The sequence below is a fragment of the Platichthys flesus genome, chromosome 10, assembly GCF_949316205.1.
Source record: "Platichthys flesus chromosome 10, fPlaFle2.1, whole genome shotgun sequence".
Lineage (NCBI taxonomy): Eukaryota > Metazoa > Chordata > Actinopteri > Pleuronectiformes > Pleuronectidae > Platichthys > Platichthys flesus.
The window spans coordinates 8,625,054-8,636,401 of NC_084954.1; the positions used below are offsets into that span (position 1 = coordinate 8,625,054).

Below are 11,348 nucleotides of genomic sequence, written 5' to 3' on the forward strand. Positions count from 1 at the left end.
GACATTACTTGCCTTTCTTTACAAGCACTACATTTACTGATTTTATAACACTCAACGCAGAGAGTGGAGATAAAACAAGGGCCTCTGCTGAAACGGGACTCGAAAGTTTGCTCGAATAATTTTAAACCGCAGTGACCTTCACAGATGTGGTTCACACTCAGTCTCACAAATAGATCTGCACCTGTGAGTTGTGTGGTGGGTGTTTTGCGTTTTGCTGAAAGGGTGACTGTTGAAACCGATGTGTGATACGAGTGTTTAAACAGACCTCTAGGCTTATATTGATAGAAATAACTCTTCTCAGTAATTGCATTACATATTTACTGTGAATGCTTGTTTTATTCATAACTATATCATACATTGCAGTTGTTTGCTTACGTCTAAAAAATTGTAAAGATGCAAAGAGTTGTGCTAACTGTAAACGAGGGCTTCTGTGAATGTCTAAAGGTTCATGTGGCTTCGAGAACAATAACCGATCAGCCACACGTGTAAAAGTGTATTTCTCTAAAGAGTTTGTGGTTTTTGTGTATATTTTTTTAGTCCGGTAAAATATAACGTTGCACAATATTTTAATATGTGCCTGGAAACTGCACATTGCAGAGCAATTAAGATATTTACTAAATCGTATAATTGTACTTGTTGAAATATGGCATTTTGTATAATTGTAAATGCACCGAAAGGCCGACTTACGACTAAACACAGTGAAAAGGTAAACTCTAACACTTCAGAATGAAAGGAGGCGGGTTTAGGGTCTAACGTCTCAGCATTTTCTGACGTGTGTTTCTGTCTTGGTTGAGCGTGAGGAATAAATTGCTCCATGCTTCACCAGATCTGACTGCTTGCTTCTTTTCTGCCATCAATCACTCATTTTCAGTTTAATGTGTCGGGCTTCTGTTTTTCGCATCCGCCTCTCGTTTCCAACACTGTTATTGATGTATTGGGATTGAATATGTATCACAGCTGACTGCATGATCTGCGCACACTGCACTTGTTCGTTTCAGGACGGGACAAAAAGACTTCTTCGTCCATGAGCAGGTCCTCCTCTGGTTTCCCATCAAGCCTCCTCTCATCCCCTGAGTACCCTGCCCTCCCTTTGACCCTGACCTCCAACAGCCCAAGTAAGACTTTACTCCACAGCAAACCAGGCTGGCAGCCTTGTGTCTTATCATCACTAAGACCCCCCAAGAACAGTTTAATACCCCTGAGCTCGGCAAAAGCTAATCCTCCCAGCAGAACCATTGCTAGGAGCCAGAGTTGCATGGAGCTGAGGAGAGGCCCAACGATGGAGCCGCTGGTGTGCTGCTCCTCCCTGTCAGGCCTCCACAACGAGCCGAGGAATAAACTCACTGACCCTAAAGTCTGGAATCTGAGCCCCAGTTCCAAGAGTGAGGAGCGCATGAAGCAAACAGCAAATCATCAAAAGCATCTCATGCCCTTGTTTCCATCCTCCCAGTCTTCAACCGCCACAAACAAGGCTGCGGGCGGCGTGTTTCCAAACCCTCAACAAGGAGGAACAACCCAGAGCATCCGCCTCAAGCTGCCGCCCACAGAGCCAGAAGACAGGTCCAGTCATCCTGGGAATATGTCCTCCATGCCTTCCCTGACAGAACCTTCCTGCATCTCCAACTACACAAACCGCATCTCCTCAGAGGACCAGAAGGGCCATTCGCTTTCAGCCACTTCTGAGGCCCGTCGTCTGAAGATGCAGAGAAACAAGAAGCCGTCAGTTAATCTGGGTTCACTGAAGGAAGAGAGACTCCAGAGTGTAGAGCCGCCTCCTGAAAAGTGCTTGGCATCAACAGCACAGTAAGGTGTTGATTTTATAAATGTAAATTGCTGCTGTTGGTTAAGCACCTTTTTTTTGTTGTCGTTGATTTCCAGATGTTTGAAATTCCGATTTCTTTGTGTGTTTTTTTTTCAAATAACTTTCTGAAAATGTAACCACATATTATTTTGGGGGGGAAAACACTGTTGCCTGCCATAAAAGATCTGAGGGGAAAATGCAAATGAATGACAAACAGTGACATTTATTTACACCACAGTCCCAGATGTTCCCAATTCAGCCAAGTCCAATTTTTTAAGGGAAACTGCCTTTTTGAACCAGAAAATAGTTAAATAAGTAAATATTTATTGAAATTATTCCTTATTTCTTTTTTACTGAAGTTAATGGTTTATTTGTCGTAACTTCCACAGAAGACGCATTGACATGTCACTGTAGGAAAATGAATGGATTCCATTCAGCTGCTTCACTGTCAGGGTCCTGGTTGAGGCTGGCACGACTCACTGGGACACTGGAATAGAGTCTGGTTAGTGCCTCCGCCAAGGATTGTCACCTGTACAAAAAAACTTCAGAACAGATTTCCATGAACCTTAATTGAAAGATGTAGAATGACGGGTCCGTTGGTAGTAGTGCGCCCTCTAGTGAGTCGTGTTGTTAATGTTTCGAGTGTCACATGTTTTTCTACTGTGATGAGTCAAAAACTTCACTGACCGACAGATGAGCAGCATAAAGAAGAACAGAAGTTTCCTGACAAACCTTTATTAAGAGAAACGTGTTGATTCTTGTGTCTTGTAATTTCAAGTTATGACAGGAATTCTGAAAATAAAATGTTTAATGTTCTTGGCACAATGAACAATTAGCAGTGTTGTGACAAACAGGTACAATATACAAACAGTTTAAACATTTGTTTTCTATTTCACATCAGTTTCATATCAATTAATGTACAGTATTTTCTATTTCAGCAGTTAATTTATCAATACGTTAAGAGTTTTATATAATGCTTATCACACTTCTACATCAATAAAGTTTTTTATTTGAATGAAGTAAAACTCATATCAAAATTATTACATCACCTTATAAAGACTCAATAATTTACCCCAGATGGCAGTAAAGTCTTTAAATTTTGTCACTGTTGTTTTAAACACACAAAAATAAAGCAAATGTATTCCTTTAAATCATTTAATAAGTTCTGATCAGTTGATATGTTGTGTATCAGTGATTTAAATCTTTCAGCAGTTGTGTCTGTGTAAGGACCAGGTTCAGTTCACAGTTTAGCTCGAGCAGGCTTTTCAATGAGGCACTGTCGGACCAGGCTCATTGCATCCAGGGCCGTGCCCCAGGCCAGAGTGACTCCCCAGCCCCCGTGGCCATAGTTGTGGATCACTGGTACCTGGCGGCCCTGCAGCTGCACCACCTCCCTCTCCAGCCTCAGGTTCCTCCTGCTCGGCCGCAGACCCACCCACTCACTGAGCACTTTAGCTTTGCAGAGGGACGGCTCCAGCCGGCCGCAGCGCTCCAGGATGCTCTTGGTGTCGCCCTCGTCCACCTCGAGTCGCCAGTCCCCCTCCTGCCTCGTGCCGCCGACAGTGGCGCCGTGTATGCCGGGGTAGATGTAAGTCTTCCCATCTCCGTCTCGGGTGAAGTGCTGCAGCCACGGCGCCTCCACCTTGAGGACCTGGCCTCTGACGGGGTAGACCTGGGTGTCCCCCACCAGCAGCTTGGAGCCCAAACCAGAGCAGTTGACAATGATGTCGTAGCTTTTGCTTAATTCCTGGAGATTGTGGACTTTCCTCTGCTGCACTCGACCTCCAGCTCTTTTGAACCTGTAGAAAACATGTACGACAAAAGTTATACCCCTCCATCACATTATAATGAATTTATTTAATATGGTAGATTCAAAACACAATCTTTATCTGCAACCAGCAAAGGCGTTTATAAGGGATTTACTATTTTAAAGAAGAAAATTGCATTCCAGTATCACATGTATATATTTGAATCAATGTAAACTGTGATGGTGACGGGACAAACCTGTTCTCCAGCCACGGCAGGTAGCTGGCACATTCACATTTGATGGTGGTGAACGCTTGGCCAAATGTGTGATCTGGGAACCGTCTCAGTTCGCGGTCAGTCATGAGTCGGAATCCGATTACAAACTCTGACCAGAAGGGATATTTATCCGCCGGAACCTCTTTGAAAATTTGCCAGCTGGAAGGAAATGGAGAAAAATAAAATCACCGGGTGCCAAGAGAACAGTTTTAATCTGGTTTATCAGTCGCTTCTTTTATGGCTCCAATCGTTACCCAGAGCTCAGCATTACTCCGGCCTCTGGGGAGTGTTTGGATTGAGCGATGGCCAACAGGTGATCAAAGCTGTCCTTGAACCAGAGCCTTTGTCTTTCCAAGGGAATATCTAATAGAGAAACCAATGTGTAAAACCAATGTGTGCTGCATATTTACTTTATGGGTGGATTTTTTTAATCTATAAAAATGTCACCACTCTGGTGAAACAACATTTTGAAATATGAGAGAGAAATTGTTGCATACCTGGGAACTCTCCGGCAAACACGATCCCTGCAGCTCCATCACTGGTGGTGTCCGGGCTGAACTTCTCCGACAGCAGAGTGACCGAGCAGGAGGGAAGCGCCTCGGCGATGCAGACAGCGGTGGAGAACCCGATCACGCCTGCTCCCACCACCACGACCTTCACGCTCGTCATGATGGACGGGCCTGCGTCTCAGACCTGGAGGTAAACCGGAGGGGGACAAATCGTGTCAGACGCTGCCTGCAAGACAACCTTTGATATAAGATAACTGATCCACAACTTGAAGTGTTTATGAATGCTGGAAGCGGCTGCAGAGGGTCAAAGATCCAAACCCATAAAGAGTCATGTCAGTGCAGGGGCGTGTTTCTGTAATAATGTGTTACACAACAGACACTGTACAACTAGGTCATAGGAAGCCGTACCAGTTGGAGTGGTGGAAAGGTTTGAGAAAGTAAAAGTTTAGAAGCAGTGAAAATATTCGATTGCATTAAGACACGCATTCAATAATCTTACCTGAGTAAAACATTTCAAGAAGTATATACTTGCTGTATGTAAAGTATATTTCGTTCTACCAAATTTGTATTATTATTTATAGAGTGTGTTTTCATTTTTCACACAAACCGATCGGTTGATTTAATTTTGTCTTGATCAAATAATAAATATGCTAAAAACTGTTTGGAAATTAGGAAAAAAACATATTTCCTTTATAGCTCAAACATACTCACTTTGCATTGATACTTTCTGCAAAAGCAATATTTGTTCTTAAATTTCTTAAATAAGTAAATACATTCTTAGTTAGTTTTAGGTGATTAGTTATTCTATACCAATCTAACTGCTTTGAAACATGCTGTGTCATTTCCTGTTTTCTTGACACTGGTGGTGGTCGCTCTGCGAATTAGCGCCGCTGCTAAACACAGCTGTTTCTCTGTAGCACTACGGCTAAAATCACCGGTCTGTAGTTAAACACTCGCACATACCAACCCTTATTCTATCGTGCTTAGTGATTCTGTGTTCTGTCTGGGCTCACCCTCGTAGCTCTATAGCAGCGACGTCTTCTCTCTCTCCCTGCTGCTCCACTGCTCTCTCTTGCTCCGAGTGTCTAATGTTTACCTACTCCTCTGCCTCCCTGAACAGTAGTGGTACATGTAATAAATGTAGTGTGTTGCTAGCGATGGAGGCTCGGCTTAGCGACGTAGAAGCTCGGCTCAGCAGCTTAGAAACTCCGCTAGCTGTAGTTAGCCGGCTCCCGCTAGCCGCGGAGCCACGTTGTTTAGCACGTAGCTTAGCCTTAACGAGCAGTCCCCAGACTAGTCCCGTGCAGCCGGGAGCCCAGGGCAGCTGGGTGACAACCCGGAGGGGGCATAGTGCCAGACTTAAAAAGCCCACGATTAAAGAGCCACCAGCTCACGTTTCAAATAGATTCTCTCCTCTCAGCGAGGCACCCGCTGATAAACAAACTGATTATTGGCGACTCGGTTCTGAGAAACGTCAGGTTAGCGACACCAGCGACTATAGTTAATTGTATCCCAGGGGCCAGAGCCGGCGACATCGAATCTAAACTTAAGTTAATGGCAAAAACTAAAAAAGGTAAATACAATAAAATCGTAATTCACGTCGGCAGCAACGACTCCCGGCTTCGTATGTCGAAGGTCACTAAATTGAATGTTGAGTCGGTGTGTGCGTTTGCTAAAACGATGTCAGACACAGTAGTTTTCTCTGGCCCGCTCCCTAATGCAACAGGTGACGACATGTTTAGCCGCATGTTGTCTTTTAACCGCTGGCTGTCGAGGTGGTGTCCTGTAAACAGCGTGGGCTTTATAGATAATTGGCTAACTTTTTTGAGAAAACCTCTTGTCAGTCTTGTTAGGAGAGACGGCGTTCATCCCACTTGGGATGGAGCAGCTCTCTTATCTCTGGATCAGTCACAAAACCCCATAGAGATTGTGTCTGTTCACCGTCCGACTTAAATTATTGAAATTAAACAATAACAGAGCGAGAACTCCACACAAAAATCTGATTCAAATTAAAACAACCTCTGAAACAATACAGGAAACCCAGACTTTTAAATGTGGTCTTTTAAACATTAGATCACTGGGAAAAAAGGCTATTTTAGTTAATGAAATAGTCTCTGATTACAACATTTATTGTCCCTCACTGAGACGTGGCTGCATCCTGATGAATTTGTCAGTCTAAATGAATCTACTCCCCCCAGTCATATCAATTCACAGGTTCCTATAGAAATTGGGCGAGGAGGTGGAGTTGCTGCTATTTTTAACTCCAGTCTATCAATTAATCCTAAACCTAAACTCAGCTACAAGTCATTTGAATGTCTGGTTCTTAGTCTTCCACGCCAAGCCAGGAACCAACAACAGCCAATCATATTTGCCGTAGTTTACCGTGCTCCCAGGGCTTATACTGAATTTTTAAAGGAATTCCTTGAGTTTTTATCAAACTTAGTCCTAAAGACCGATAAAATTATTATTGTTGGTGACTTTAATATTCATGTTGATAATAATAAAGATTGCCTTAGCGTAGCATTTATTTCAATACTAGACTATTGTTTTCAGTCAGTGTGTGCACAAACCTACTCATTGTGGTAACCACACACTTGACCTCGTATTACCGTACGGTGTCGAAATTGAAAATTTAACAGTACTTCCGCGCAATCCAGTTCTATCAGACCATAATTTAATAACCTTTGATTTTTCAATAACTGAATATATGCCACTAATAAAAATTTCATTTTCTAGATGTCTACCTGATAGTGCTGTAGCTAAATTTAAGGAAATAATCCCAATTACATTTAAACCCGTATTAGCAGTAGATATAAACAACAAATTCTTTAAAACCCTGAGCTCCATTGAGATCGACCACCTCGTCGATAGCTCTGCAGACTCATTACGATTAATATTAGACTCAATAGCGCCTCTAAAAAAGAAAAATGTCAAACATAGTTAATTAGCTCCGTGGTATAATTCCCAGACAAATGAGTTAAAACAATTATCAAGACAACTAGAAAGGAAGTGGCTCCAGCAACAATGTTGAAAATCTAATAGACTGGAAGAATAGTGTTAAAGAATATAAAAAGGCTCTCCACAAACCAAGAGCCGCCTACTATTCAAAACTAATAGAAGAGAATAAAAACAACCCCAGGTTTCTCTTCAGCACTGTAGCCAGGCTGACAGAGAGTCACACCTCCACCGAACCCAGTATTCCTCGATCCCTAAATAGCAATATCTTTATGACCTTTTTTAATGATAAAATTCAAACTATTAGAAATAAAATCAACCATCTCCTGCCCTCAATTAGCACTAATACCCTCCCAACAACAGAGATGTCAGAAACGGCTGAGAATCCTACCCAGTACTTAGACAGCTTCTCTCTGATCACCCGTGATCAGTTTACCAAATTAATCTCAGGTTCTAAACCAACAAACCTGTATCTTAGATCCCATTCCTACCAAATTACTTAAAGAAATTCTGCCCCTAAGTGATAGTTTGTTACTTAACATTATCAATCTGTCATTATCATCAGGTTATGTACCACAGTCTTTTAAAATAGCTGTCATCAAACCCCTACTTAAAAAAACCACCCTAGACCCAGAGGTTTTAGCCAATTACAGGCCAATATCTAATCTCCCCTTCATTTCTAAAATCTTAGAAAAAGTTGTTGCCAATCAGCTGTGTGAGTTTCTCCAGGAAAATAATATATATGAAGACTTTCAATCGGGGTTTAGAGCCAATCACAGTACAGAGACAGCCTTGGCAAAAGTCACTAATGACCTTTTAATAGCCTCAGATCAGGGACTTGTGTCTGTCCTCGTTCTGTTAGATCTCAGTGCAGCATTCGACACAATTGACCATCAAATTTTATTACAAAGACTCAAACAGTTAATTAACATTAATGGAACCGCCCTTAACTGGTTTAAATCTTATTTTTCTGATCGCTCCCAATTTCTGCAAATTAATGATGAGTCATCTGTGCGCACCAAAGTTAACCATGGTGTTCCACAGGGCTCTGTGCTCGGCCCAATTTTATTCTCATTATACACTCCTGATCAATATCTTAAGACCAGTTAAAAAGTTGCATGAATTTGCATTTTGCACTGTTGGATCTTAGGAAGGTTCTAAGTAGAGCTTCAAAATGCAAAAAGAAGAAATGGGAACAAGAGACCAAAAGTTGTGAGCAGGCAATTTATTGAAAACAACAATTTAACTCAAATAGGCTGTTCATCAGCTGATCAAAAGTTTAAGACCACAGCCTTAAAAGCCAAAATCTGTGCAAAAATTTGGATTCCATGTCATTTCCTGTCAAGTAATCACACTGTGAAGATCTCTTGATGGCAAAGGCAAAAAAGCTCAACGTCTTTGAACGTGGTAGGATTGTTGAACTGCGTAAACAAGGCCTCTCACAACGTGCCATCGCTGCTGAGGTTGGACGCAGTAAGACAGTAATTTTGCATTTCTTAAAAGATCCTCAGGGTTATGGAACAAAAAAATCAAGTGTGGACCCAAACAAATGTCACTGGCGCTGAGCCGGAGGATCCGAATGGCTGTCCGTCAAGACAGCCACGGGAAGGAAGGGCTTCAAAAACAAGAAACGTCTTCAAAGCCCACATCTCCTTCAACGCCACACAAAAGCCCGTTTAGACTTTGCAAGGGAGCACCAAACATGAGACATTCAAAGGTGGAAGAAAGTTTTATTCTCTGACGAGAAAAATTTTAACCTTGATGGTCCTGATGGCTTCCAACGTTTCTGGCATGACAAGGAGATGCCACCTGAGAAGTTTTCTACGCGGCACAGTGGAGGGGGCGCCATCATGATCTGGGGTGCTTTTTCCTTCAATGGAACAATGGAGCTCCAGGTTGTGCAGGGGCATCAAACAACAGCTGGCTATGTGGAGATGTTGCAGCGGGCATCCCTCATGACTGAGGGCCCTCGTCTGTGTGGTAACGACTGGGTTTTTCAGCAGGACAACGCTCAAATTTACAATGCCCGTCTGACCATGACTTTTTTCCAGGAGAATAACATCACTCTTTTGGACCATCCTGCGTGTTCCCCTGATCTTAATCCAATTGAGAACATTTGGGGATGGATGGCAAGGGAAGTTTACAAAAATGGACTTCAGTTCCAGACAGTGGATGCCCTTCGTGAAGCCATCTTCACCACAACATTCGCACTAGCCTTTTGGAAACACTTGCAACAAGCATGCCAAAACGAATTTTTGAAGTGATCAACAATAATGGTGGAGCTACTCATTACTGAGTCAGTTTTGACACTTTAATTTCTGTTTTAGGAGTTTTTTTTTTTTTTTTAGCTGTGGTCTTAAACTTTTGATCAGCTGATGAACAGCCTACTTCAGTTAAATTGTTGTTTTCAATAAATTGCCTGCTCACAACTTTTGGGCTCTTGTTCCCATTTCTTCTTTTTGCATTTTGAAACTCTACTTAGAACCTTCCTAAGATTCAACAGTGCAAAATGCAAATTCATGCAAATTTTTAACTGGTCTTAAGATTTTGATCAGGAGTGTATATGCTTCCACTAGGAAACATTATCAGGACACACTCGGTAAATTTCCACTGCTATGCGGATGACACCCAGTTATATTTGTCAATAAAACCTGAACAAAGTAATCAATTAACTAAACTTCGAACATGTCTCAAGGACATAAAAACCTGGATGACCCGCAATTTTCTCTTATTACATTACAAAACAGAGGTTATAATACTTGGCCCCAAACACCTTAGAGATGCATTATCTAATGATATAGCTGCGCTAGACGACATTGCCCTTGCTTTCAATGAAACAGTCAGGAACTTGGGAGTGATCTTCGATCCTGATTTATCCTTTAATAGTCACTTAAAACAAATTTCTAGGACCGCTTTTTTCCACTTGTGTAATATTTCAAAATTAGACATGTCCTTTCACAAAAAGATGCAGAAAAACTAGTCCACGCCTTTGTTACATCGAGACTGGACTATTGTAATTCATTATTATCAGGCTCCAGCAGTAAGTCGTTAAAGACTCTACAGCTTGTCCAAAATGCCTCAGCACGTGGCCTGACGAGAACAAAGAGAAGAGAGCACATTTTTCCAATATTAGCATCGCTACACTGGCTTCCAGTTAAATCTAGAATAGAATTTAAAATTCTCCTCCTCACCTTCAAGGCCCTTAATAATCCAGCGCCTTTTTACCTTAAAGAGCTGTTAGTACCTTATAAACCAACTAGAGCACTCCGCTCCCAGAATTCAAGCCTACTTGTCGTCCCTAAATTCTCTAAAAGTAGAGTAGGAGCCAGAGCTTTTAGCCATCAAGCCCCTCGGCTGTGGAATAATCTACCACTTTCAGTTCGGGAGGCAGTCACCATCTTTTCGTTTAAAAGTAGGCTCAAAACCTTCCTTTTTGATAAAGCTTATAGTTAGAGCTAATTAGTGCGCCAGAACGTTACTTGTTCTATTTTATGACACATGACACACGGAGCTTCTCTTCCCAGCTTCTCCTTCCTCTTCTCCATCCCTATCTCCCTTCCCCGGAATCCCTTTGCTTTATCACCCGCAGATCCAGGGCCTCGGTGGCCGCACCATGGATTGCGGTTTGTGGATCGCGCACCGGGGGTCGCGGTGTTGGATCCAGTGTGGCGGATTCTGAGTCATGTGGGCTGATCGTGGTGCTGGTGGCGGACCCTGTGTCGCGTTGGCATTGGGCACGGGCGGTGGACCAGGACCGCGGTGGTGGCTTGTGATGGGTCCTGGTGGGCGGCGGTGGACGGTGACTGAGGACTGGAGTGGCGTCTGGTCTGGATGGTGGATCGTGGTCTAGATGGTTGCTGAGCATGGACTGTGCTTGCAGCGGGACTGCTTGGCATGTCATGTTGGGGTTGTCCTTCGGGATGTCTACCCTCATCAAATGCTGCAAGAGACTTCGATTATTGATGATGTTTTCCTGCACGTGGCATCTATTGCACTTCTGTCCGTCCTGGGAGAGGGATCCCTCACATGTGGCTCTCTCTGAGGTTTCTACATAATTTTAC

General features: G+C 42.8%; 2 protein-coding genes across 2 annotated transcripts in view; one reads left to right on the forward strand and one right to left on the reverse strand.

Moving 5' to 3' along the window:
- Nucleotides 1–2,530, forward strand: part of LOC133962306 (SAM and SH3 domain-containing protein 1-like) — a 47,883-nt gene extending 45,353 nt beyond the window's left edge. The window contains exon 19 of the mRNA XM_062397853.1: nucleotides 999–2,530. Within this exon, the coding sequence (XP_062253837.1) occupies nucleotides 999–1,807 (809 nt within the window). The 3' untranslated portion in view covers nucleotides 1,808–2,530. The remainder of the gene's footprint in view (nucleotides 1–998) is intronic.
- Nucleotides 2,531–2,591: 61 nt separating this feature from the next.
- On the reverse strand, nucleotides 2,592–5,648 carry ddo (D-aspartate oxidase). The gene is made up of 5 exons (XM_062397854.1): nucleotides 5,346–5,648; nucleotides 4,321–4,516; nucleotides 4,078–4,186; nucleotides 3,806–3,982; nucleotides 2,592–3,600 (listed from the first exon to the last, which is right to left on the reverse strand). Exons 2-5 carry the CDS (start codon nucleotides 4,490–4,492, stop codon nucleotides 3,042–3,044), a joined length of 1,017 nt encoding a protein of 338 aa, XP_062253838.1. The 5' UTR covers nucleotides 4,493–4,516; nucleotides 5,346–5,648; the 3' UTR covers nucleotides 2,592–3,041.
- Nucleotides 5,649–11,348: the final 5,700 nt, after the last annotated feature.

Excerpts from the sequence above, each read along its gene's own strand:
- ddo (XM_062397854.1), bottom strand. The coding sequence starts at position 4,492 with ATGACGAGCGTGAAGGTCGTGGTGGTGGGAGCAGGCGTGATCGGGTTC. Across the intron at positions 4,187-4,320 it reads GTTTGCCGGAGAGTTCCCAG|ATATTCCCTTGGAAAGACAA; the intron begins GTATGCAACAAT and ends TTTCTCTATTAG. Across the intron at positions 3,983-4,077 it reads GGAGTAATGCTGAGCTCTGG|CTGGCAAATTTTCAAAGAGG; the intron begins GTAACGATTGGA and ends ATTTCCTTCCAG.